This window comes from Impatiens glandulifera, chromosome 3 (assembly GCF_907164915.1).
Source record: "Impatiens glandulifera chromosome 3, dImpGla2.1, whole genome shotgun sequence".
Taxonomy (NCBI): domain Eukaryota; kingdom Viridiplantae; phylum Streptophyta; class Magnoliopsida; order Ericales; family Balsaminaceae; genus Impatiens; species Impatiens glandulifera.
The window spans coordinates 5,152,403-5,176,153 of record NC_061864.1 but is presented as its reverse complement, the minus strand read 5'-3'; the positions used below and the strand labels follow the sequence as shown (position 1 = coordinate 5,176,153).

Here is a 23,751-nt window from a genome sequence, read left to right as displayed (position 1 = left end):
GAATTAAACGTGTGCTTTTTAGTCGGATATCGGACGGAGGATTAATGCCTTGTGTGTGTTTTCTGGTGTCAAAATGGACGGCTTAGATTTTAGGGTTTGGAGAGTTAACAGGGATCGTCATGCTTCAATGCTCCATTTCTATTGGATGGAATTATCGTTTTTCTTCTACAATTTTAACTATTCCTCAGACTTGTATAAAACTATCAAATACCTACCTCAACTTTTTTAAAATTTCTAATACTTATAAGTTTGACTCCAAATAAATCAAATAATGTTTTAAGCTAATATACTTGTAAAAACTTTTGGAATAATATTATTATTATTTTTGTAATGTTTATTTAATTTACATAGACTGAGTTTTTTATTAACATTATAAAATGACAATTAAATTCATTGTAAATATTTTGAGTAATCCTTATCTAAAATTCGATTCATTGACTTCCTCCTTGAAACACGCTAAGACGAGGGATGACTCCGAAGATTGAGAGCCTGATTGCAAAAAATAAAAATTGTTCTTATTTTTTATTTATTTTGTTATAATTTTGTATTATAATTAATATAAATAATTTAATTGATTAAATGATATAATAATTTTTAAAAGATGTTAAGTTCAAATATTACTGAGATTTTTTTTTTCAAAATTTTTTTGGGGCCCCATGTTACGCAGCTCTATTTTCGTATTGAATATACTAGAGTTGATATCCATAAACTATTTACCAACTTCTAAGTCACATAACTTGCTTGTAAAAACTAGAGTTATTTCCAAATGTGACCAATCTATTTAAGAAAATGGTTGCCAATAGAGAAGCATTAATGAAAATAGACATTTAATCCTCATCTGTTTCATCAGGTACAAAGTAATAATAGTAATATATCTTCATAATCAGCCACACCCACAAATCACAATTAGTTTCAACCCTTTTAAACACAACTCCCCTAACATGAATCAAAATACAGAATCATCTAACCACAACCAATGATATAACAGTCACGCCCACCAAATTTCGGTATAAAAACGCTCAAAATAACAACATATTCTCAGTTCTTACCCACAACATCTAAAAAAAAATGGAACAAGAGAGTAATTACAAATAAGTCAAGTCTCTCTTTCACTTTGTCTTTGTCTTTCTCTTTCTCTCCTGTACTATTAGATTTGTGTAAACTCTTACCAATAATCACCTAAAAGAAAATACTCCATCCAAACTCCTCATATACAACAATCTGCTCCTCCTCTTCTACTTAATTAAAATATTTTATGTGTTGTCAAAACAGAAGCAATCTGCAACTTGTAGGTGAATAGCTAGCTGAAGGACAGCCGATCGAACCGCTTCTGATTTTGGGGAGAGTGATGCAGGAAGTTCGGGTAGGCAAATGGGCGTGCACTCCTCCCTCTTATCTTCTCCACTGCAGAAATAGAATAGTGCTGACCTGCAGAAGATAAATCTGCCAACACCAACACCAACAGGTTGTTTGATGTTAGGTTATTTGAAAAAAAAAAGGATTACAAGGAGTTATTTGGATTAACCCTTCATCAAACAAGGTCCAAGCAAGTTATTTGAATAACTACTATGCGATTAAGTTATTGAAAAGTGGGTTATTTTGGTTGATGATTTAAATGTTTTGATTGATGATTAGATGTGATGGGTTATTTGATTGGCACTACACAAATCAAACCGAACAAGGCCTAGCTTGAGGTTAAATAGTGACAACACAATCAAACGTTTTAAAACATCAAACTACCTGATAATGAGCCTTCTTAACAACGGATCGGATAACATTTGAGCCCAAACGAGATCCAGCATGTTAGTTGTACACATAATTATTTCCCACTGGGCAAATGCCTCGGAGAGTATTTTTTCAGCATTCTCGTATAAATCCTGAAAGGCAGAGAAGAACAACATCCTTATAAGAATGCTAAACTATTGAACATCTGCAATAAATTATGTAATAGAAACTTACAGTATTGTCATCCGATGAAGGAACCCCAACCAATTGAAAGAATGCCAACATGGGAGACGTCAAGAACAGAGTAAATTGGCTCCCATTTTGAACTGCATCAGAACCAGTAGGGGGGAATCTGAACGATGGTTTCAGGGGGGACAGAAATAATGCCGCTGTTTCACCTCTCTCTGATCCATGTATCATCTGGAAAGAGTTTCATATATATATATATATTAGCATTAAATATTTATTTATTCATTGAAATATTGAAATACAAATATATAGTTTATGGATAAGAGACCTGGGGATTATACTAATACTCTACAAAAAGATGAGCATAAGAGAAATCTATGTTCCAACATGATAGAGTTATTGTTGGAAAAAGTGCTCGCACGTGATGTATTCACATTAAATATTATAATTCAAGAATAAATGAAATCTTTATTCCTTATGTGTTCATTGTTATGTATATGAAATAGTTTGAATAATGAATTGCACGAGAATATGAGTAACTGATCCCATAGGATAGTGAACAAAGTACTTGGGTTGGACGTGAGTTATAGACGCAATAGGAGTTGACACATAAAACATACTCTAAACCAAGTGGGTATAAGTTGGTCAAGGCATAACAAACACATTAAATTAAGAGTTTGAGATTAGACCAACTAACTTTACAATCAATTGTGGGTCATGATGTGTGCTAGATACTGCTCATGATCTATTAACAATCAAGTAGTTGATTTTGGATAAACCTAATGTGTCATGAGCATAGAAGTCGACGAGACGTCGTAGACAACTTTGGGATTTGATTTCGAATAGAGTGAGGCTTAAATGCATAACATAGAAAAAGACTAGAGACCAAGACAGTGCAAGCCCATTAGGGTTTTGCAAATACATGGAAAGGAAAAAACATAATCCTGGTGTAGGGCTATTGCCTCCACACTTAAAAGGAATGAGAGGAAAAAGAAATAAAAAAATAAAAATAGGAATTTTCATGGATTTTAAGAAAAACCCTAATCTTTTTCCCATAAGGTTTTAGCTTTCTCTTTTGATCTAAACCTTAATGTGTTTCTAACAATGGTGCCATCCTTCTATCTCACTAGACAGCAGAACACAGTTTTTGAAAAGAGAAGAGTTATCTTTTGTATTTCTCTTCGTATCTCTCGTTCTCAATCCAAGCCTCATACTCTTCTTACTAGCATAAGAAGTTTGAGATTAAGCTTGTTACATTGAGAAGTTGATGGACCATGACTTCGTGTAGATACTGTTAGAGACAGGACACTTGGATTGCTCTGGTCATAAAGAAGTGTGGAGAAAAGACAGTTCAAACAACAATCTGAAAGAGGTATGATTCTTCATCCTTCTAGTAGACTAAATTAAGAACATGCTAATTGATCTTCTGGATGAGTTGTTTCAACAAAATTTTAATTCTGCCGCAGTTAATATAACTGTTGTTTTGTTAAATGCTAAAACCCAGCAATGATGACTTTTATGTGTAGAGCTGCATTCTCACAATAGACGCAAATTTGAAATGTCTTTATAGTATTCCAATAGTCACAAATGTTAAAATTCATCCAATAGTCGTTTCTCAATTTTAAATGAACATACAAGTATATCCAGAAACACCTCAAGTTATAATCAACCTAAATATGGGCCAAGATTTACTGTTAACAGAACCAGAGAAGAAAAGGCCGCAAACTCTAAGAGAGGGGAATACTATAAGAAAAAAAGCAACTTCTCCCTTTAACAAACACTCAAAAAATAGATATGGCAAATATGTACCAAGGTTACTGAACATGACGCATACCGACTCTAGGAATAATTTTTTTCGCTCTCTTTTTTCGGGAACCGCCTAAAGCATCATGACTGTAAATATGATTTCAACGTGAAAGAGCTAAAGCTAAGTTGCATTCAATGATGATATGGTGGTACAAGAAAATTCATTTGAAGATTTTAAATAGAGCATAAGTTGAGAAACAGTGCATATAAAATATCAAAATTTCAGGTTCTGGACAAACCAAATATTAGGCAATAAAAGCATGTAAAACAAGAATACGGCCAGCATGAGAGAAAACTAAACAATTTTGTCAAATCATAATATAGTTTGGACAAACCTGCCTTGAATGCATGACTGTTGTCACTATCAATGATCAAGAAAAGCGGTTTCCTGGTAAATGGAATTATGTCATGAGGATATAGGTTGTTCGAACCTGAAATTGAGATGATTGATAAGAATAAACATAATCTGATTTTTAATCAAATGAGTACAAGCAATACACACTCCTAAATGCACGAATGCCTGGATGCAAATTGAATGACAAAGAAAACAAAAGCCTATTTAGAAACTAGCATGTTGCCACATCACAATATTATTAAAAAATCACCAAACTTAAAGTTGAAAGTGATATCCTTTTCCGTTTGGTATAAGATTTCTTTAGGTCATGATTAGATATTTTTTTAGATCATATGCATAATTTAGTGTAATTTTTGTTGCTTCATTTTCTATACAAATCAATTTCTTAATCACAGTCCAAATTATAGTGTATTTTCTTTTGTTACATTTGGTATAGAGATTTTTTTCTCAATCATGATCCGATTATGTTTTAGATCATTGTGATCTTTGACAAACATAACAAATGTATATTTTTCAGATAATGATCAATATGAAAAAAAATGATAACAAAACTGCCCAATGTCTTACCTCCATTTCTGCAAGGACCTAGCCATAAGGAATCACCAGAAGGGTGACTTGATTTCCCATTCTCATTGACGTGATTTTCACATCCAGAGTTAGAATTTCCATGGGAAGTATGAGAAACAATTTTGACCTTTGAAGACATCCTCACGGCTCCTGTACTCTCGCTCACTGAGTTATTAATATGGATAGCCTTCCCTGAGTGGACATGATAGCATTTAGTCATCCAGCATGATAAGACAACGAGAAGCATATATATAGCCCTTGGCTAAAAACTAGGGTAACCTGATGCTGAAATGTAAAGTAGCAGCACCCTTTCTGGAGCAAGCTCTTCACAAATAGTGGCAATAACCTGAACATCCATAAATGAACAATAAACAAAGAAATATGTCAACATTAGATGATCAAAGCAAATATATGCATTCCACGTGCAAATAAGAGAAAGACATGAGATGTAATCATAGCTTTTTTTTGTTTGAAAAATGTCAACTTTTATTAAAATGAACGCAAGATGCGTTCATACGTTACGAAAGGGAAGGAAAAAACAAAACAATAAATAAGAAAACAATATAATAATTTTAAATGCCAATAAGATCGAAAAATTCTCATCCCGTACAAGCCCCTCTTTTTCGGATTGAGGCGAACGCGTGTAACATAAATCCTTTGAGACGCTTGTATCCATAACTTTTTCCTTCGAAAATTATTTCTTTCCCGATTGTCCACCACATTATGATTACATGGGATGTAATCATAGTAATCATGTTCAGGCATAAATTATTAAGTATACTGTTTGTCCTGACATCAATGGGCCCATTTCTTTGATATATCTTATATGGATGTGATTCACATAGATCACATTTGGAAACAGAACTTAGTACACAAATATAAAAATTTATTTGGCAGTTTCTCATCTGGATCAGATTCATATTTGACTTACATTGGTTCTATTAATGAATCTGATCAAGCGGACTCATGTACAAGTCTCACTTTTAGGTATTCCTTGTGAAAAAACATCTATTACAGTTTTTCCCTATCGAAGACTAGTGGAGAAGAATCATACCCAAAGAACACGAAGAAAGATATTCCATAATAATCATAGAAAACGAATTTTACTCCTTAGGAGAAAGCAGGATATAGTCCTTCCCTCCATCCCATCTAATATGACTAGATCCCATATTTTCTTTCATTCGACATGCATGATAATCTAATCATGTTTTTTCTAACTAAATAAACGTATTCACCCTTTTGTGTTAATTCGTTCACACCTATTTTGGCATAGACACCATGTTACATCACCAACTTATGACTAATTCAGTTAGAAAACTCATGCAAGATTGTTCATTGTTCAAACATTAAAAAAATCATGTAAATAACTCCTCAATGAATAAGATCCAAACCAATGAAAATCCTCATTCGGAGAAGTAAGAAACAATTAGCAGAATTTTGGTGTTCCGAAGCTTTTTTAGGGGGAACCCAAGCTATAGTTGATACAAGGGGAAGGGCGAACGTCCAGTAGAAGGAAAGTAAATTTCTTATAGTTGTCTCCAGGTAACACTATTTGAAGCATCATTTTGGTGACACATTTTTCATAAGTTGGTCCTTACTTATTTTTCCTTTATTGGGAAGCTATTTTTCATCTCAGTAAACAAAGGTGCCAAGACCTCTTTCCCCTAACATCTTCCACTGAACATGATTACTGTTGGAAAAAAAAAAGCGGTTTTGAGAGATATATGTCTTCTTTATGAACTGTATGAAATGTCAAGGTAGTGGACAATCTACCTTGACATTTCAAATGCAAATCTTATTTAAAGCTGATAATAAATGCTGGCAGTCTTGACCCCAAGAAGAAAGTTGTCATAGGTCATTTGAAGGTTTCAGGTTCTAAGGAGGCATGACACTCCTGAGGATGTATACAACTAAAGAATATATGTCAGAAGATGACATTGATGGTCGTGACTGAAAGAGATAGAATCTCCATATATGTTTTCCTGCCTGAGGCAATATAATAAATAATGTGAATAATTAACTAGCAGATAACAAAAAAACATTAAAAGGAATAACATTTTAGTTCAAGCTCTCCATTGAGCATTTTCTGCAAGTTTAACTGTGAATTTGGATTTTAAATTAATAGATAACCCAAAACATTATAAGGAATAACATTTCAACTGACTTCAGCAATCAAGAATTGACACTATATAAGAAAGGGTAATAAGACAATAAATGCACATCCACAGTTTCAACATGAACAAATATGCCTTTTTACTATGTTAATTAAACGCATAATCGACCTTACACTTTTTATTTATTTTTTTGGAAGTAAAACTACCATTCATTTCCTCCGACCAGAAAATCGTCCAATTTCCACTATTACCCACACTCACACTACAACTTAAGGCGTTCTTAGTTAGAATTGAACCTGAGGTCTCCTACGACCCCACTTATACAAATATAACCTGACAAATGATTCACAGTTAGGACTCCAAGGTAGCAAATAGCTGGAAATTTGTGAAAACATGCATTGGTTTTCAGTAAACATCATCATGGTAGCATTAGAAAACCATTAATCACAAGGACTGTGATTACATCTAGGGTTAAGTGCTAAACAAAAGAGAGTTTTGAAGGTATTAGTGCATTGCAAGTGCAAGCAAATGAATCAGAAATTGCAGTATCATATCCTAAAGAGTTAGCAGCATATAGAAGTATTGAGATATTCAAACTCACAGCTATCAATTGTGTTACTGATGGATGATAAAGAATAGCTTTCTTCGGATTTGGAGGCAGTGATGGATCAGCCATATCAGCAGCCAAGTTTATATCAATTAATCCAGAGGTAAGAGACTGATCAGTCAAACCACCATTTTCTTGCAATTCAATTTGGCGCTTCTGGTAGAAGGATCCACTTGATTCCCATTCCAGAGATTGCAGCATTCTGAAACTGTCTAATGTAAATTCTGCAAATTTGACCTGAGTAATAATACTGATTCAGAAAAACAAAATCTTGGAATGTGAAATCCCAAACATACTGAATTTTGAGGGCTGCGCGTTAATGTTCAACCACACAACATTGTTATTCTTCAAAAGAACAGGAACCAATTACCTCATTGCGATGATAGCTAGTGAGGATAGCATCCCGAAATTTGAGCACTTTATTTGCATGGAAGCGGGCCACATATGAATGAGAATATGTGTAAGCATCAAATATAGCACAATATCGCATTGGCCTCGCACTCCCTAAAGCAATGTCAGTCCTCATGAATCGGGTGATCTCCTGCACCACTAGTTTCCATTCTTTGAAGTTGGTTTCCTGGAGAGATATAGTGCAAGATATAATATGTCCTTATGAAAAGACACTTTAAATGCAATCATCTAGCTCAACAAATGGTGTGTGGAGACCACATGAAAAATGGAGGTGAGCGCATACTGCCTTCTATATTTATATTTCAATTAGAAAGTAGAGATGTAAATTACAACTAAATAAACATAGCTGTTGTTTTCATGGGTGACCATTATATAGTTTAACCACATGGAAGTTATTTGGTCACTGCATATATAATATTAATGATTCGACTTAGACCTCTATAGTAGCTAAAAAACTACTAATACACAAACCAACACTATTTTGCTACCTATGTAACTTATTTAGGCAACCTTGAATTTCTTTGTTTGTGACATTTTTGTTTAAACTGAAATGCAATGGTTCTTCTATTTTCATTCATCATCTCTCATGCTCCACTTAAATAAAGTGTGTTAGTAAGTTGTTTCAAGTTCTAAACTTTCCATCCTCTTTTTCTCCACTGTTTTAGCTTTGTTTGTTTCTTACTAAGGAAGGTAAAGGAATTTGATCTAGATAATAGACAAAGTAGCCACTTAAGAAAGGACTAAAGATCCAAGAAACAAAATATTTGACATAAGATACTCAGTTAATCAATAGGCAAACTTTATCTAATAAAATGATTTTATGGTAAATAGATAAATTCCCATGAAAATATGTATGTATAAAAACCAGCCATCAATTTACTTGTTCAAACAAAGATCTAATTGTCACATCTGAACAAATACATGTTGACTAGAATGAAATCCTGGTTTCATCTGTTATTTCTTCAAAAACATGTTAACCCATTTGATGAGATGCACACTCAACTCTTTTGCTTCATCAGATCAGATAATTTGAAACGAGATGATGAATGATGAACTCCTTTTTTTTAAACTTCAAATGTTAAAGAACTATGTGAAAACATTGAAAAGTGCTTAACTTAAAAAAAAAAAAAAAAACTACAAAATAGTTACTTTATTGAGAAAATAGAGCAGAACAAGAAAGCAAACAATTTGTCAGGATATCCTTGATTGGAAGGCACCCCTATCCTCTTGCCCATCCACAAAGAAAATGAGCTGGGTTAACATAGTCTAGGCTAAAAAGAGAGCATTATAGTGGATATTGGAGCTTGCAGTTCCGATTGTAATTAGAATAACATTGTAAAGGGCTTAATTTGATGGAACCAACAAATAGACTTAAATATATTACTTCCCTATACTACCTTTTATGAATGTGGGGTCAATCATATTTCCTTAAGTGTACAGTCAGTCAGGAGCCCATTTGGTAGTTTCATAATGAGTGGTGAATTAATGTAGAAAACAGACAGCTCTATGACAAGCAGCCATATCAAGACTACCTCCCTCTTTAGTAAGACACAATTAACAACACAAAATTTTCATCTCCATGTAACAACTCTTCCTTTATTGAAACAAAAATTACAGAAAAAGAGTGACTTATTTCCTCTATCGTTGCTTCTGTGATCATTATGTCTTTCCCAAATTATGCTTTTGTTCTTCGTGATTAACTACTTACTACTCCAGAGAACGTTAATCAAACTAAAGTCTATTTAGATCATAGTAGTGAGAAAGACAGACAGTATAAGACTCCAAAAAGGAAAAAAAAACATAGATATGAGATTATTAAAAATGTAATTACCGGGAAATTGGTAATAATATCGTCGACGAGAGCCTTGAGCTTCTCGGCAAGGATTTTTACCATTTCGAAACGATTCAGAATCAGTGAGACAAGCAAAAACCTAGCGTAGAACCTCAATTCTTTGAATCTGACACCTCTATCTTTCGATCCATCGAAATAACGGCGGTTGATTGTGGCTTCATAAAATATGTAAGATTCAAGAAGAAACCTAGCCTCGCTTGTCCTCAAATACTGTCCAAAATAAAGCTGTCCAATACGAGAAGCGATTTCTCCGATCTCCCATCGCTGTAGTCCCAACTCAACAAGCTCCGTCCGTTTAACTTGCTGATACTTCCACAACTTCATGTAAGCCTTAAACACCTTCTGAAACTGGAAATTTTGACTCTGGCTAGGGCCACAGCCATAAGCAGGAACGTCACGAACCTTTGCGAATTTCCTGTCTGCTGCTTCCACCAGTGACCTGAAATTCTTCGAAACGTCTTCGTTCGTCATCATGTTCTTCCTAATCTGCACCGGTGCTGCAGGTCATTGAAACTGACAATCACGTCGATGGAACGAGAGAGAAAGAGAGAGAGAGAGAGAGTGGACTTGTTTTTTGTATTGTAGTTGGCGACTACGAAGTTTTTCCGGATCTACTACAGTGGAAATGATTCATTATTATGGCTTTCTGTATGAAGTCAATTTAGCTCTTTTTCACGGAGTTACAGTTGAAGAAGAAAGAAGAAGGAATGAAATGGAAATAGAATTGTGAGGAGAGAGAAAGAGATGAGAAATTATACTCTGTTAACGAGTTCATCTTTACTGGTGCACTCCGACATTGTTGACCCTTTGATCTGATCTGGTTTTTCCTTTTTGGATTCATCGGTTTAGAAATAAAGCTGGCATAGAATTTCAGACTTGTCTCGAAGCTGTTGCAACCAACCAACCACCCACTGCTTATTTTAATATTTATTTATTTTATTTGTTTTTTTTTCTTTACTCTTTTCCTCTCTAGTCGGCCTAATTTCTGATTTTGACCTTGTACATTTTTTTTTTTAATAAATTATTTGGGTTAAATTATTAAAATATATTTTATATTTAAAATATAAAAATGAGAAAAAAAAATACATAAAAACAACAAAAGTTGCTCTATATTGAAAAGTATGTTACAATTAATATTAAAGAAAAAGGAGAGACAAGAAAATTCAAATACTTATTGTCTAAAGCTCTTATAACAAAATTATATATGTGATTCAGCTTTGTTTTATATTAGGTTATTTTAAAAAAATAATGATGTTGAAAAGATGATATTTTTTTGGTTCAAAGGTATTTTACTGATAAAATGAAAAATAAAAATTTCAAACAATATTTTATTAATTTTTTTAATGAATTAAATTGAATTGAATGATGTGAAATGAGAGTAAGATTATTAACTAATAAAGTTTATTTTATATATAACTTTTCAAATATTTTGTTTAACCCATATTTATTTACTTTAAGTGTAGTGTAAAAAAGTGTTCGTGAATACATAAATCAAACTATTTTGTTCTATTTATTTAAAATATATTATTTGTATTAAAAAATAATAATAATGGTGAGATTTTATCAATCCTTAAAAGCAAAGTAAGGTAAAATAAAATCTCATAAAAAATTCAGTTTACATGATCAATGGCAAAAATTACAAAAATAATAATAAGATAATGAGAATTTTGAGATGAACAAGAATAAGTTGAAGGCAAATAATTAGAAATTGAACCATGGTCATAATAAAATCATAAGTAAAAAAACAAATTTCAACTCTAAGAAGACTGAAATATACTGATTTAGTTCTTATGCCATGTTACAATCAAGTTTCTATCTTTTGTTGTGAATTTAATGTTGTTTTTATTACTTGTAATTTTATTATGTTAAACTTGTAATAAATTATGTCACATCTTGTAGATATTTGTCATTAATTTCTGTGATCTTCTCAAAATTGTGGATCAAAAAAAAAAAGAATATTTGACTGTAGAAAAATAAAATCTCACAGATTACTAAAGGTATATAAAATAAAAATAAAATTAAAAAGATGTATTTGACTATTTGTAGAATCATATGAGAACACTAATTATACTTTTTGAATATTTGTATTGACTGATTAAGAAAATTATATTCTTACTTTCATTTACAAACACCTCGATTGAAGTGATATGGCGGGTTGAAAAAAATATACTACCAGTTACAAGTTGGCATATATATATTATTCCTCCTCAAAATTGAAGAATAATTAAGATGGGACCTAACTAGTACACTTGTGTTGGTTGCATTATTGAATGTGAATGATCCAATGTAATATAATTGTACCTACAAAAATGAGACCATGGGTCCATGAACATTAATAGTAGTCTTCTCGAAATTATAAATATATAGTACCATACCAATATTGAAAATATATAATGAACTATTTTAGAGTGTTGCTACATAGTAGTATTGCTTAATTGGGCTTTCATTCTTAGTCATGTCATACAAATATTATATATATAAAAAATATGTCAGTATAATAATATGTAATAATTCATTATATAGCTCAAGTGAAAAGAATTTTTTTTAATAGATTAAAATTATGAGAGATCGTGTTAACTTTCTTAAATTCGAAGAGAGATGTCAAGGTCAGACTGGATGTATGTGAAGCCCAACACTACTACAATTCATGTATGGCTTGCCAAGTAAGGGAATGCAAAACAAAAACAATATAAATTATTAGTATTCAACAAAGTTTGATTCTTCTAACGAACTAAATAATATTTATTTTATTGAAAATAATACAAAATTATTATATTTATTTAACCTAATACAAAATAAAACTAATAAATTTCAAAAGAATAATAGTTTTTTATTTTTCATCTTAGGGCTATAATATGAATAAGAATTTTAAGAATTAAAAAATCTAAGAGAATGCTATTGATATATGAAAGGGGATATCTATAAAAGTTATACTGAGCTTGAGAGACACAGAACTATCTTGGGATAGGCCTAACTATCTTGGGTATTTTAAATTGGGTTTTAGGGTCGGAGTCGGGCATGGGAAAGGGGAGAAGGTACGGGATCAGTATAGGAAGTGTGTGAAACTCAAACCCGATACCCGATACTCAATTATATTAATATTAAAATTAATTTTTTTTTATTAAAGTTTAATTTGATTTTTTCCACACTTCACTCTAAATATTGTCATAAATACACTACACTCCAACTTTAATTTTTTTATATTCTCAAAAGTTATTTCTCTACATAAATCTTCAACTATAACTTTTATTTAAAAAGAAAATATTATTTCTCTCTTATCATTCTTCATATTTAATCTCTATTTTTTAAATTTTCATTCTATTTTTTCTCTACACTAATTTATCTTCAAGATTTAGAAAATAAGTACGTAGGTAGGCAAGTAATTTTTTTTTTTATATTTTTAATATTTCGATATTACTATTTTAAAATTATTTATAAAAGTTGTGTTTTTTTATTCAATATTTATAATCTTATAAGTTTTTTAATCGGGTAATGGGGTACCCGATGAATTGAGGATGTGGATAGAAGTAGTGATACCCGTCGGGTTTGGGGTTGGATAGTGAAATTAAAATCGGGTTCAGGAATGAATATTTCACTACCCATCAGGTAGGGTATCCATTGCCATCCTTAGACCTAACCTTTGAGCTAGGCCAAATTAATACCTAAACAACTTATCGAGTTTTAATTCAAAATATGGACTTTTCATTAGGTCTAATATATTATTTTTAAATCTTAATATGAAAGTATTATTTATTTTATTAAATATAACTACATTCCCTCTTCCTAGTTTAGTTTAGGCCGCTTAATAACAATAGAGTGAATATCTCTGGCCTATATGAGTTAGTTTACTTTATCTTTTATTTATTTTATATTATAAGTAGGAGATGGGAAAGTAAGGGAAATTTGATAAAATGACACTAAAGATGCTCTTAATTGATAAAAATGTCAGCGCATAAAAAAAAGCGTTGGTGATACTTTTAATTTTTTTCAGACGATTTTGCCCATGTCGCGAGACGTCCACAATCGCGAGACGCTACCAGCATTCGTGAGACGCAACCGGCATTCGCGAGACGATAAAAAAATCGTCTCGCGAATGCCGGGTGCGAAATTTAAAAAAATAAAAAAAAAATCGTCACGCGAATGCCGGTTGCGTCTCGCGACATGGGCAAAATCGTCCGGAAAAAATTAAAAGTGTCACCAACATTTTTTTTATGCGCTGCCACTTATAGCAATTAGAGGCATCTTTAGTTTCATTTCATCAAATTTCTTGACAGCAAAGGCAAGAATCCGCCCGAAATTAACTTATAAAAAGATAAAAATAAATTATTACCTATAAAATTTTATGTTTCTATGTCTTCTAAAATTTAGAATAAATTAGTAGTATAAGTGATTTTTTTAGTTAAATGTGTTTTGTTCCACTACATAATGTAACATTTTTCAACTTTATATATATTTATATATATATATTCCAAAATTATTAACAAGAACATAATCATTATTGCATTTATTATTATTGTGACTTATAAGATGTCTTCGAATGGGACAATTAGTTGGTAATTTCTTGGATTATATTATTAATGTTCAACTAGAAGACTCATGAAGAGTAATATTGATACTACATTTTTTTTATTTGCAATTTTGAAACAAAAACCATATATATTAAGGATATTTCTTTGGTTTTGATTCTACTTAAAATAGAAGTTAAAAAAAAGGTGAGGAATAAAGAAAATATATAATTTTAAAGAAAAATATCTTTATATAAAAAAAATATATAAAATTTAATAATTAAGAGCATTTTTTACTAGTGAATTATTTAAAAATACCAAATTATTTGATTTGGTTAAAAATGACACTACTATTAAATAATGTTTAATATATTATATATGAATTTCACATTAACTGTTAATCTAAAATTTTAAATGAGAAAATTAATAAACATAAGATATAAATCTTCAAGAAATAATGTCATTCATCTTATTATTATAATATTTTTATTCACACAGTCTTATTTATATAAATAAATTAAGTCACAAATAATAAATTATGATTATATTTAATTCAATAATAACCTAATTAAATATTTATAACAATAATATCTAAATAAGTTAGATATGATTGTATTTGACCCAACTCTAAACCTAATTAGAAATTTATAACAATAATATCTAACCTATTATAATATATATTTTTATAATAGTGAATTTATTTTATATTTGTTGTTAATAAAAATTAAGATAATAGTTCAAATCCAACTGGGATTAGTGCTAGATTTAAATTAAGAAGTATCATCCTGAATTCCTGAGCCTGATTTGAGTAAAGGGTTAGAGAAAGAGAAAGAATTAGTCGATTCTTCCAGCAACAAGTTTGATTTTTGATCCGGTCGATCTAAATCCGAAGACATATATATCTTGTTGTAGCAGAGAAATTAAGTTTTGGGCGAGGGGGAGATAGAATGTGGGTGTTCTACCTCATCTCGCTTCCATTGACGCTGACAATGGTGGTTTTGACGCTAATTTACTTTGCTGCTTCTCAAGTTCCTCGTTACGTTCTCTTCACAGTTGGATATGCCTGGTTCTGCTCTCTTTCCATTATCATCCTCGTCCCTGCTGATATCTGGACGGTATCGTTTCTATTCTATTCTATTCTGCTACTGCATGCAATCATTATTTCTTAAATTGAGTGAATACAAACTACTTGGGATTTGAGACTCAAATCAGTTCATGGGCTTATTTGAAAACTATAATAGAAAATTACCCACATTATATTTTGAAATTTAGAATCACCCTCATATATAGAAGAACAATTAACCCAAATGGAAATCAAATCTACATTCACAGAAGCATCCATATGTTCAGATGCTAGGTTTAGAACTTATACTGATTGATTTTCTCGGATGTTAAGGGTTTTTCTATTAAACAATTTGTTGACTAGGGAAGAGTTCTTGGACTAGGAATGTCCTGAATTCATTCTCTGTCGAATTTTGAATAAGTTTGACATATCATTCTTTCTTGACATATCACTGTGAAAGGTTCATTGCGTTCCTATTTGAAAATGTAAACTAATGTTCTCATCTATGTCAACATCATCTTTAAGAATTGTTTCTTAAATTCCAACTAGGGTGAATATTATACTAGTTGCACTACACTATTATTTATAAACCGATTTTCAAATGGATTCTGTACACCTTCACTTGTTTTCTTGCTTGCAAAATGCAAGTTCTTCCTTTAAACATTATTTAGTTCCAAAGGAAAGGATTATGTTTTGTTATTGGGACATGCTTATTTATGTTACATGTGATGGGCTACTTTTGTGGAAGTGAGTGGATTGAATGTATTTGTATAAGTCAACGAGTGTTTGGAAATTATTTTGGGAATTTGAAGGCTGAAATAGTTTGATGCTTCTGCTTCTACTTGTATTTTTACTCTCACATGTATCAATGTAATATATCGTAAATACTCGAATATCCTATACTTAAAACTGTCTCATACAATGTTTTATAACATGCCAAAGTGTTTCAAATAACTCAATTTTTTTTGAAAAATTTAAACTATGAGTAAGTATTTATATGGTAGACATTTTGACATTATTCTTTATCCCCATTATTACCATTAATAGCTACACAGGCTTTAAAATGTATAACCATCCATATATAGCTAACCCGAACTGCTTAAACTCGACTCAATTCTATTGACGGTACCAACCATTTATTATGTATAATATTTAATGACAATAATTTTTACTTTATTAATGCAGTGACTTGAACACATTTGTATGTACAATATCTTATTTGAGACATTTTAAGTATGACCTTATTTAAGTTATTTTGTTAAAGTCTAGGGTCTCTCAATAAATCACCAGCTTCCAATTCCAAATGGGATAATTATTTCTTGCATCATGTATCTAAGAACACTCCAACATATTACTATTATTGGTTATCTTGTTTTTCCTGTTACATCCTTATTTACCTCTAAAGCCTTATAGTACTGTGTTTGCTATGGTTCAACGGTTCTACGCACATTTGATAATTTTCTCCTCTACTTTGCAGACCACAAGTGGTTCTTTAAATGGTGGAATATCTTTCTTATGGAGTTGGTCATATTGGAGTACATTTTTGCTTACTTGGTAAATGCATCTTGGCCCTTCCTACTTCTTGTTAAAGATATTAATAGATAATCAAGGTTACAAACTGTAATTTCGGGAAACTGCAAGAATATCCTATAAAAGCTTCCAAGTATAGTCAACAAGCAAAAGTGATATCTCTTTTAGTCTTGTCTTCTTTTCTATTTTAAGTGGGTTCTTAAGAAACACTGGGAATATGGTTTTCAGAAGATTGCAGCTTTCATGTGTTGGCTTAGCTTGTAGGCAACTTCCACTGTTTTTCCGTCCCACCCTATCACATGGAAAAAAGTTCAAATAACTCGTCAAACTCTTATGGAAGTCTCAAATTACCTACTCAACTTCGTTCAATATCCACCAGATTCTATATTTAAAGGGACATATGCTATCAAATTCACACCGAAACCCAATGCCACCAAAACAGGCTTTGACTTGTCCTGCTTATGTGGAATTACTGAAGTTCCCTCATTAATGAAGAAATACATTATTAACACATGGCCCTCGAAGTATAGGTTTGAAGCTCCAAGAACAAAATCTAGTCTTTGCAAAAAAATTGGCTGCATTGGATTTTGAACTTGAGACAAGAGAATAGGATTGGAATTCTAATCTGTTTAACTGTGTAAATGGATAATGAAAATGGACCTAATTCTGGTTTCAAGGTTGCTAACACATAAGTTTTATTTTGTATAATTGGTCTATTTGTCATGCTTCTTTTATTTCATTCATAATCGCATCCACCTTTATGCAAGTAAAAGAAAACATACTGTTGGCTGTTAGTATAAGCATATTTATCAATTTATTTTAATAAGCTTATCTCCAATATGACTTACATTCTATCATTTAGTTATGCATATAAATTCTTATGTTGTTTGTTATTTTATGTGAAACCTAAGCAGGGGTCTTGTTCCCCTTATTCAAGGTTTTGAAGATGCTGGAGACTTCACGGTGACAGAGAGATTGAAGACTAGTATACATGCGAACTTGAAGTTCTATGCCATCTTGGGATCGATTGGTCTCTTTGGAATTGTTCTCCTCTCTCTTATGCACAAAGATGGGTTAGTTTCTCATTGTTTTGGATGACATTTTTCCTCTGGCCTTTGAATACTCCTCATTAACTTAAGCAATTGTTGATGAAGCAACTTTACAATAACCTTCTTTGTTAGCAGAGTAATTTGTTGGTGAAGTACTTCAGAATTCTTGTTTTGCTTGAATATACAGTTGCTAGCTATCATAAATCTTTTAACCCCTCTACCCCCCTTATAAACAAAACCTACTAATTTGATGTTAGAACGTGATATATGGCTCAACAATAATTGGTATGCTTTTTTTATGACTCGTGTTGACAATTGATTATTCTTGATTTACAAACTGGTTTACAGGAGTGATGACATTCGGGGCTTAGCTATGGCATGTTCAAATACTTTTGGGCTCATAACAGGTGCATTTCTCCTTGGTTTTGGTTTAAGTGAAATTCCGAAAAGTATATGGAGAAATGCTGATTGGACCACTCGACAGAAGATTATCTCTCACAAAATCAGCAGCACTGCAGCAAAACTTGATCACGCTGAACAAGAATTGTCAAAAGAAATTATGGTAAGTCCTCACCAGTCTGCACATGATATGACTTTTTATATTTGATCGGAATCCATCCTGTTTTGATTTCACTATATTTCAGTTTCCCTTTTGTCTTTGCTTTCTTGTAAAAAGTGAAACTCTCTGTATTCAATTTTTTCTCCATGCTAACAAAGTTGACCTTTTTAAAAAAAAATTGTGTACGAAGTTTCCTTGTTTTGTCACCTTCCAAACTTGGAAGATAGATTTTGCAAGCATGATCTGAACATTTTAACCGTGAGAAATTTGTGTTCAAATGCATGAAAACATCACGTCCTTGACCCCTATGGTTAGTTGGGTTCTATTTCTTACCATATTCATTTTCCTTCTTATGTCTGATTGTACTATTGTAAGGAAGAATATATAGTATATTATTAAGTTCTTTCAGTTAATTTTGTTGGGATTTTCTTTTTGTTGAATCACGTTCCCCCATTTAGTTGTTTCATTTGCTAACTGATCACCTATTCTTAATGCTCATCCTTTGCATGGTTTACTTCTTTAGGTTGCCCAAATGACATCCAATCAGATGCCTAAGCATGACCCGTTGAGACCTTGCTTGGACGTTATCAACAACATGTTGGTGGAAATGGTAACGATTCTTATGTACTTCATAACATAAGGTTAACAACTCAATTCTTGTGTTCAAATTGTATACAATTTACTTTAATCAGTTTCGGGAAGACCCATCCTTGAAGCCCCAATGGAGTCTTTTAGAGAAGAATGATATGGATTATGGTGCTGATGAGAAATCGATGTCCAAACTTAGACGGAATCTTAGGAATGCTCGAGGGGAGTATTATCGCCATAAAAGGTAATATTTATATATCTGCTCTCTATCCCATTTATATTTCTGCCATTTATTATTTTCCTATTTCATGTCACATGTAATTTTTTATCTCTTTATCCACACAAATCGTGATTTTTTTCATCAAGGCATGCTTTTATTTAGTTTTATGGAGATGAAAATCAATTGAGACTTCTTTCATAAATCTGATCACGTGTTTATATATATACAGCTATTATAATTCTGATCACTAGTTAGTCAATAAGCTCATATTCTTTGGTGCTTTTCCAACTAAGAATATTATTGGTTAAATCACTATTAAATGGTGTAGTTTCATGGTTTGCAGCGAGTACGTGAAATATGTCATGGAAGCCTTTGAATTGGAGGATACAATCAAGAATCGTGAACACTGTGGTTCAACCGGATGGTTTGCTTCTATTTGCTAATTTTGTTTACTCGCATGATCTCCTATTAAATCTTTACTCATGTTAATTGAAATTTCCGATTACTAATTTACTGATGCACTGTTATTTGATTGGTTGAAGTAAAATCCTACAAGTGATGGCCAACCTAATATATTTACATTAATACATGAGCCAAGAAAGGTGTAGGTTGCCTACCATAGATTCAAGTTAATCAAATTTTTAGTTTTTTTGTTATAAATGAATCATGTTAATTGGGGAATTTACATGAAAGGGAACGCACTCTAAAAGAGAAGACAGTTCAAGGCTTGTTTGATCTGGGTTTATTTCAAAGTAAACTTTTATTTTTTCTTCAAAAAGTTTTGTTTGATATAAAAATGGATTATTAGGTTATACAAGTCAAATGACCAAAATATCCTTAGTTTTTAATACTTTAAAATGTTAAAAAGTATATTTCCGATATATTATTGATGTGAGTTAATCAAAAGCTTATGTCACTAAAAGTTATAATGGCATCAATATTCCACATTTTTGTCTACCAATGTCAGTTCTTACATTTTAATTGTATAATGTTTTTGTGAATTTTAGAGAAGTTTGTTATTATAGTGAAGGAAAGGGCATATATTTTATTTAATATGTTGATGGTATTAGTAAGTTATGCTCAAATCTTGGTTAAGATTAGATTTTGTGATGCAGGAAATTTGTTTCAAGCTTGAGACCTGCACGTTCTGGCAAAATAGGGTCTTTTTTCGATTCAATGGGTAATTTATTAGTATAAAATTTGATGAGTAATTTATTTCACGAGATTCACACATTTTGTTCGAAAACGACTTACATTTGCTTTCCCTGTTTACTTTTTATTACGGCTAGTTAGAATATCTCTACTACAGTACGCGGGTTAAGTTTAATTTCCCCCCCTCATTTCTACCATCTTGCATGCAGAATTAATCTGGAGATGTTTTCTGAAGATGCAACTTCAAAGACTATTTGCCTTTGTTCTTGGTTGTATGTCTGCTGCTATTCTTTTAGCAGAGGCAACATTGTTGCTAAGTGAACTTGATTTATCCATGTTCTCAATTCTCATAAAATCTGTCAGAAAGCAGGAGGCACTTGTTCAGGTCAATATCTATTTCCTGCAAAAATCATAGCATTATATGCCTTGTCAATATGAATTTGAATAGCTAGAAGGCAAAAAAATCTTCTGAAGGATATAGAGAAAATTGGTATTTACCCCTTCAACCCAACCTCATTAGGTTTTCCCCCTTATCTATGGAAGAAAGTGACTTTATTGCCTTTACTATCTCCTCCTGGATCTCTAGTTTAATTTTGATATTATATAACTTTTCAGCTGGCCGCTTTTGTCCCTCTTATGTACATGTGCATCTGTACATATTACTCATTGTTCAGAGTTGGGATGCTTATGTTTTACTCTCTAACACCCCGACAAACAAGTTCCGTCAACTTACTTATGATATGCTCGTAAGTTTCTTTATTGATTGCATTTCAAAACCTTTTTAAAGTAGAAGCTTACACAAATCATATTGGCAGGATGGTTGCTCGTTATGCTCCTTCAATTTCATACAATTTTCTGAACCTTCTCAACCTAGATGGGAAGATTACTGTGTTTGAAAAGGTAAATTCATTGGTATTATAAAAAACAATGCTTAAATTCTACAATCTTTCTTCAACAACGTTCCTTTGATTGTTTTATGTAGCGTATGGGGACTATCGGTGATGCCATTCCATTCTTTGGGAAAAACTTCAATAAGATATATCCATTAATTATGGTCGTCTACACATTGTTGGTTTCATGTAATACCTTTACCCGGATAAGTAACTATTCTGGGAACTTGAAGAAGTTTAGATTCCAAATGGAGGAAGATGATACAGATGGATTTGATCCATCTGGCTTACTGATCTTGCAAAAAGGTAAAGAATGTCTTTTTGTTTTTAGATGGCAGTTCTGATAAATATCAATTGTTGTTTTCTCAGAAAGAATGTGGCTTGAACAAGGGCATGCAATCTGTGAAGATGCTGTTCGATTTCCGAGTAGTCGCGGATTTTCAAACATGGATATTGAAGAATCAAGCTTCAGTAACTTGGTAAGATTTCAATTTTTGCTTCAATTGATACGAGATCATTGAACCATCCAATATTTTATAGGCTCAGAAGATAAATGTTGCTGAACTGAATGCATCAAACAGAGGAGTGAGGTCTATAGAAAGTTCATCGTCCAGGTACAATAGTAAACGCGAAGAGATTAGCAGAAAGTACGCGGCTAAAAGAGAACTGGTTCGGAAAGATGGGCTAGAAGATTCGGCAAAGGTCCCTTTACTGGATTCTGGGAATTCAGCAGGGCCTAGAAAGTTTATTCCCTTAAACTGTACCAAACTTTTCTCTAGTATCTCTTTGTTTGAATCCTTAGATGGTGCTGAAATTAGTAAGTTTGATCTCCCACGAGATAATAATGCATTTGATTGAATGCCACTCCACATCTTTGTTATTTTTTTTTATCTAATTAACCCATATGAATTGACCCAATGGCTATTCGATTCATTCATCTATATCTTTATTGAATTAATATGTTTGAAAAATTATGTTATGTATGGCATTTGGTGCAAAATATCAGTTTAATCTTAAAATTTTACAATTATAAAAGAGAAAAAAATGTAAGATTTAGATAAATTCTTAAATTAGTTTTAAAATTTTAGAACATTTGAATAACTGGATTTTATAATTTTATATTAATAAAATAAATTTATATTTATTAATTTAAAATTAAGTTATTATCTTGAATTTGTGTAATTATTAATTCTTTATAATATGTTTTTTATAAATAAATTAATTTTATACTTATTTATATATACAAATAATACTAATATAGAACTAATATTTTTAAAATTAAATTTTTATTATGGGATTAGTAATGATCACAAAAGAGAGGATAGGTTTTTACATACAAAATGATAGGAAATTTAAGTAATTCAAAAATTTGTGTTTGTAACACCCCAATGAATAGAAAGATTCATGTTTGGTTCATGAAGGGATTATAAAAGTTTTGAAATGAACTACTTTTATTAAAAGATTTATTAGATAATCAAAAACAAAATATTTTTAAATACTATTCAAAATTTAGAAGAACTACTTTTTTTTTTTCAACCGACATGAAACAATTAGAAAAAGTTAGGATTTGCTTAACTAAATTGGAAAATTTTACGAGTTTAATGTGAGTAAAGGTTTGAAATAATTTTTTAGTTTTGACTATATTGATATATCACCTTTTTTATTTTATTTTTGACAAATTTTATCTATTTAAAAATAAGAACAAAATAAATAAATATATATTACACATAAATTATATTCATTAAGATACTTAGAATATGGTAAAACTTAACTCCTATATTCAAAATTGATTGACGTGTCATTACATAATTAATTGAAAAAGAATAAAGATTGAGAAAAGGAGAGAAATAAAAAATTTGTTATTTTTTAGTCAATCAATATTGCGCCACGCCATTCTCTTCTTCGGTACCTCTTTCAAATTCCCTCTCTTATTCATTCTATCAAATTCACTCTCAATTATTTTTCTTATATTTATTTAATAATTATTTACATATCCAATAATTTATATTTACATGCTTTATACTAAATTTAAAACAATTAATTAAAAAATTAAATAAAAAATATTAATATAATAATAATTTTAAGATATAGAAGAAATACCATAGTAAAAAGAAAATGTTTTTATCATCGGTCTATTGATTTTGTTAGTTGAATTAGATATAGAAAAAAGGAAAATTATCTGGGCGGCCCTCGAACTATCTCGATCGTTCACTTTTGGCCCTCAAATTAATTTTTGAAACAAATTGCTCCTTCAACTTTTATAAAAGTCACCAGTGGCCTTTCCGTCAATTTTTTAGTTAAACTTAACGGTTTAAGTTTAAAATATTATTTTTTAATATATTATCTTTAAACTTATATTTTATATTTATATATATAATTATTAAATCGCTTATATATAATATTATATATATATATATTATTATTAAATTTTATATAATTATTAAATCTTTTATATAATAAATAAATAATATATATTATTTATTTTTATCTATATATATATAATTTATATATATTATCATTAACTAATTTATATATAATATTTATATAATATATATTTTAAAAAATAATT

General features: G+C 31.1%; 2 protein-coding genes across 3 annotated transcripts; one reads left to right on the top strand and one right to left on the bottom strand.

Annotated features, from left to right (window-relative positions):
- Window positions 1-804: 804 nt before the first annotated feature.
- Window positions 805-10,322, bottom strand: LOC124929218 (protein SCAI). Its single transcript, XM_047469518.1, has 9 exons — window positions 9,606-10,322; window positions 7,734-7,940; window positions 7,358-7,600; window positions 4,922-4,988; window positions 4,643-4,834; window positions 4,060-4,151; window positions 1,960-2,145; window positions 1,741-1,877; window positions 805-1,443 (listed from the first exon to the last, which is right to left on the bottom strand). Exons 1-9 carry the CDS (start codon window positions 10,098-10,100, stop codon window positions 1,254-1,256), a joined length of 1,809 nt encoding a protein of 602 aa, XP_047325474.1. The 5' UTR covers window positions 10,101-10,322; the 3' UTR covers window positions 805-1,253.
- A 4,609-nt stretch (window positions 10,323-14,931) lies between these two features.
- Window positions 14,932-22,041, top strand: LOC124932658 (LMBR1 domain-containing protein 2 homolog A-like). Of its 2 annotated transcripts, none has more exons than XM_047473320.1 (14): window positions 14,932-15,246; window positions 16,672-16,748; window positions 17,639-17,797; window positions 18,122-18,335; window positions 18,856-18,942; window positions 19,025-19,164; window positions 19,484-19,564; window positions 20,256-20,320; window positions 20,502-20,677; window positions 20,908-21,038; window positions 21,108-21,192; window positions 21,275-21,488; window positions 21,552-21,661; window positions 21,723-22,041. In XM_047473320.1, the coding sequence occupies exons 1-14, from the start codon at window positions 15,079-15,081 to the stop codon at window positions 22,038-22,040; spliced, it is 2,025 nt and encodes a 674-aa protein (XP_047329276.1). In that variant the 5' UTR covers window positions 14,932-15,078; the 3' UTR covers window position 22,041. The 2 variants fall into 2 exon arrangements, with proteins under 2 accessions (XP_047329276.1, XP_047329277.1); XM_047473321.1 differs by having other exon boundaries at window positions 15,109-15,246; window positions 17,662-17,797.
- Window positions 22,042-23,751: the final 1,710 nt, after the last annotated feature.

Excerpts from the sequence above, each read along its gene's own strand:
- LOC124929218 (XM_047469518.1), bottom strand. The coding sequence starts at position 10,100 with ATGATGACGAACGAAGACGTTTCGAAGAATTTCAGGTCACTGGTGGAA. Across the intron at positions 2,146-4,059 it reads ACAACAGTCATGCATTCAAG|ATGATACATGGATCAGAGAG; the intron begins GCAGGTTTGTCC and ends AACTCTTTCCAG. Across the intron at positions 1,444-1,740 it reads TTAAGAAGGCTCATTATCAG|ATTTATCTTCTGCAGGTCAG; the intron begins GTAGTTTGATGT and ends TGGTGTTGGCAG.
- LOC124932658 (XM_047473320.1), top strand. The coding sequence starts at position 15,079 with ATGTGGGTGTTCTACCTCATCTCGCTTCCATTGACGCTGACAATGGTG. Across the intron at positions 21,489-21,551 it reads CTTACTGATCTTGCAAAAAG|AAAGAATGTGGCTTGAACAA; the intron begins GTAAAGAATGTC and ends TTGTTTTCTCAG. Across the intron at positions 21,662-21,722 it reads AATCAAGCTTCAGTAACTTG|GCTCAGAAGATAAATGTTGC; the intron begins GTAAGATTTCAA and ends AATATTTTATAG.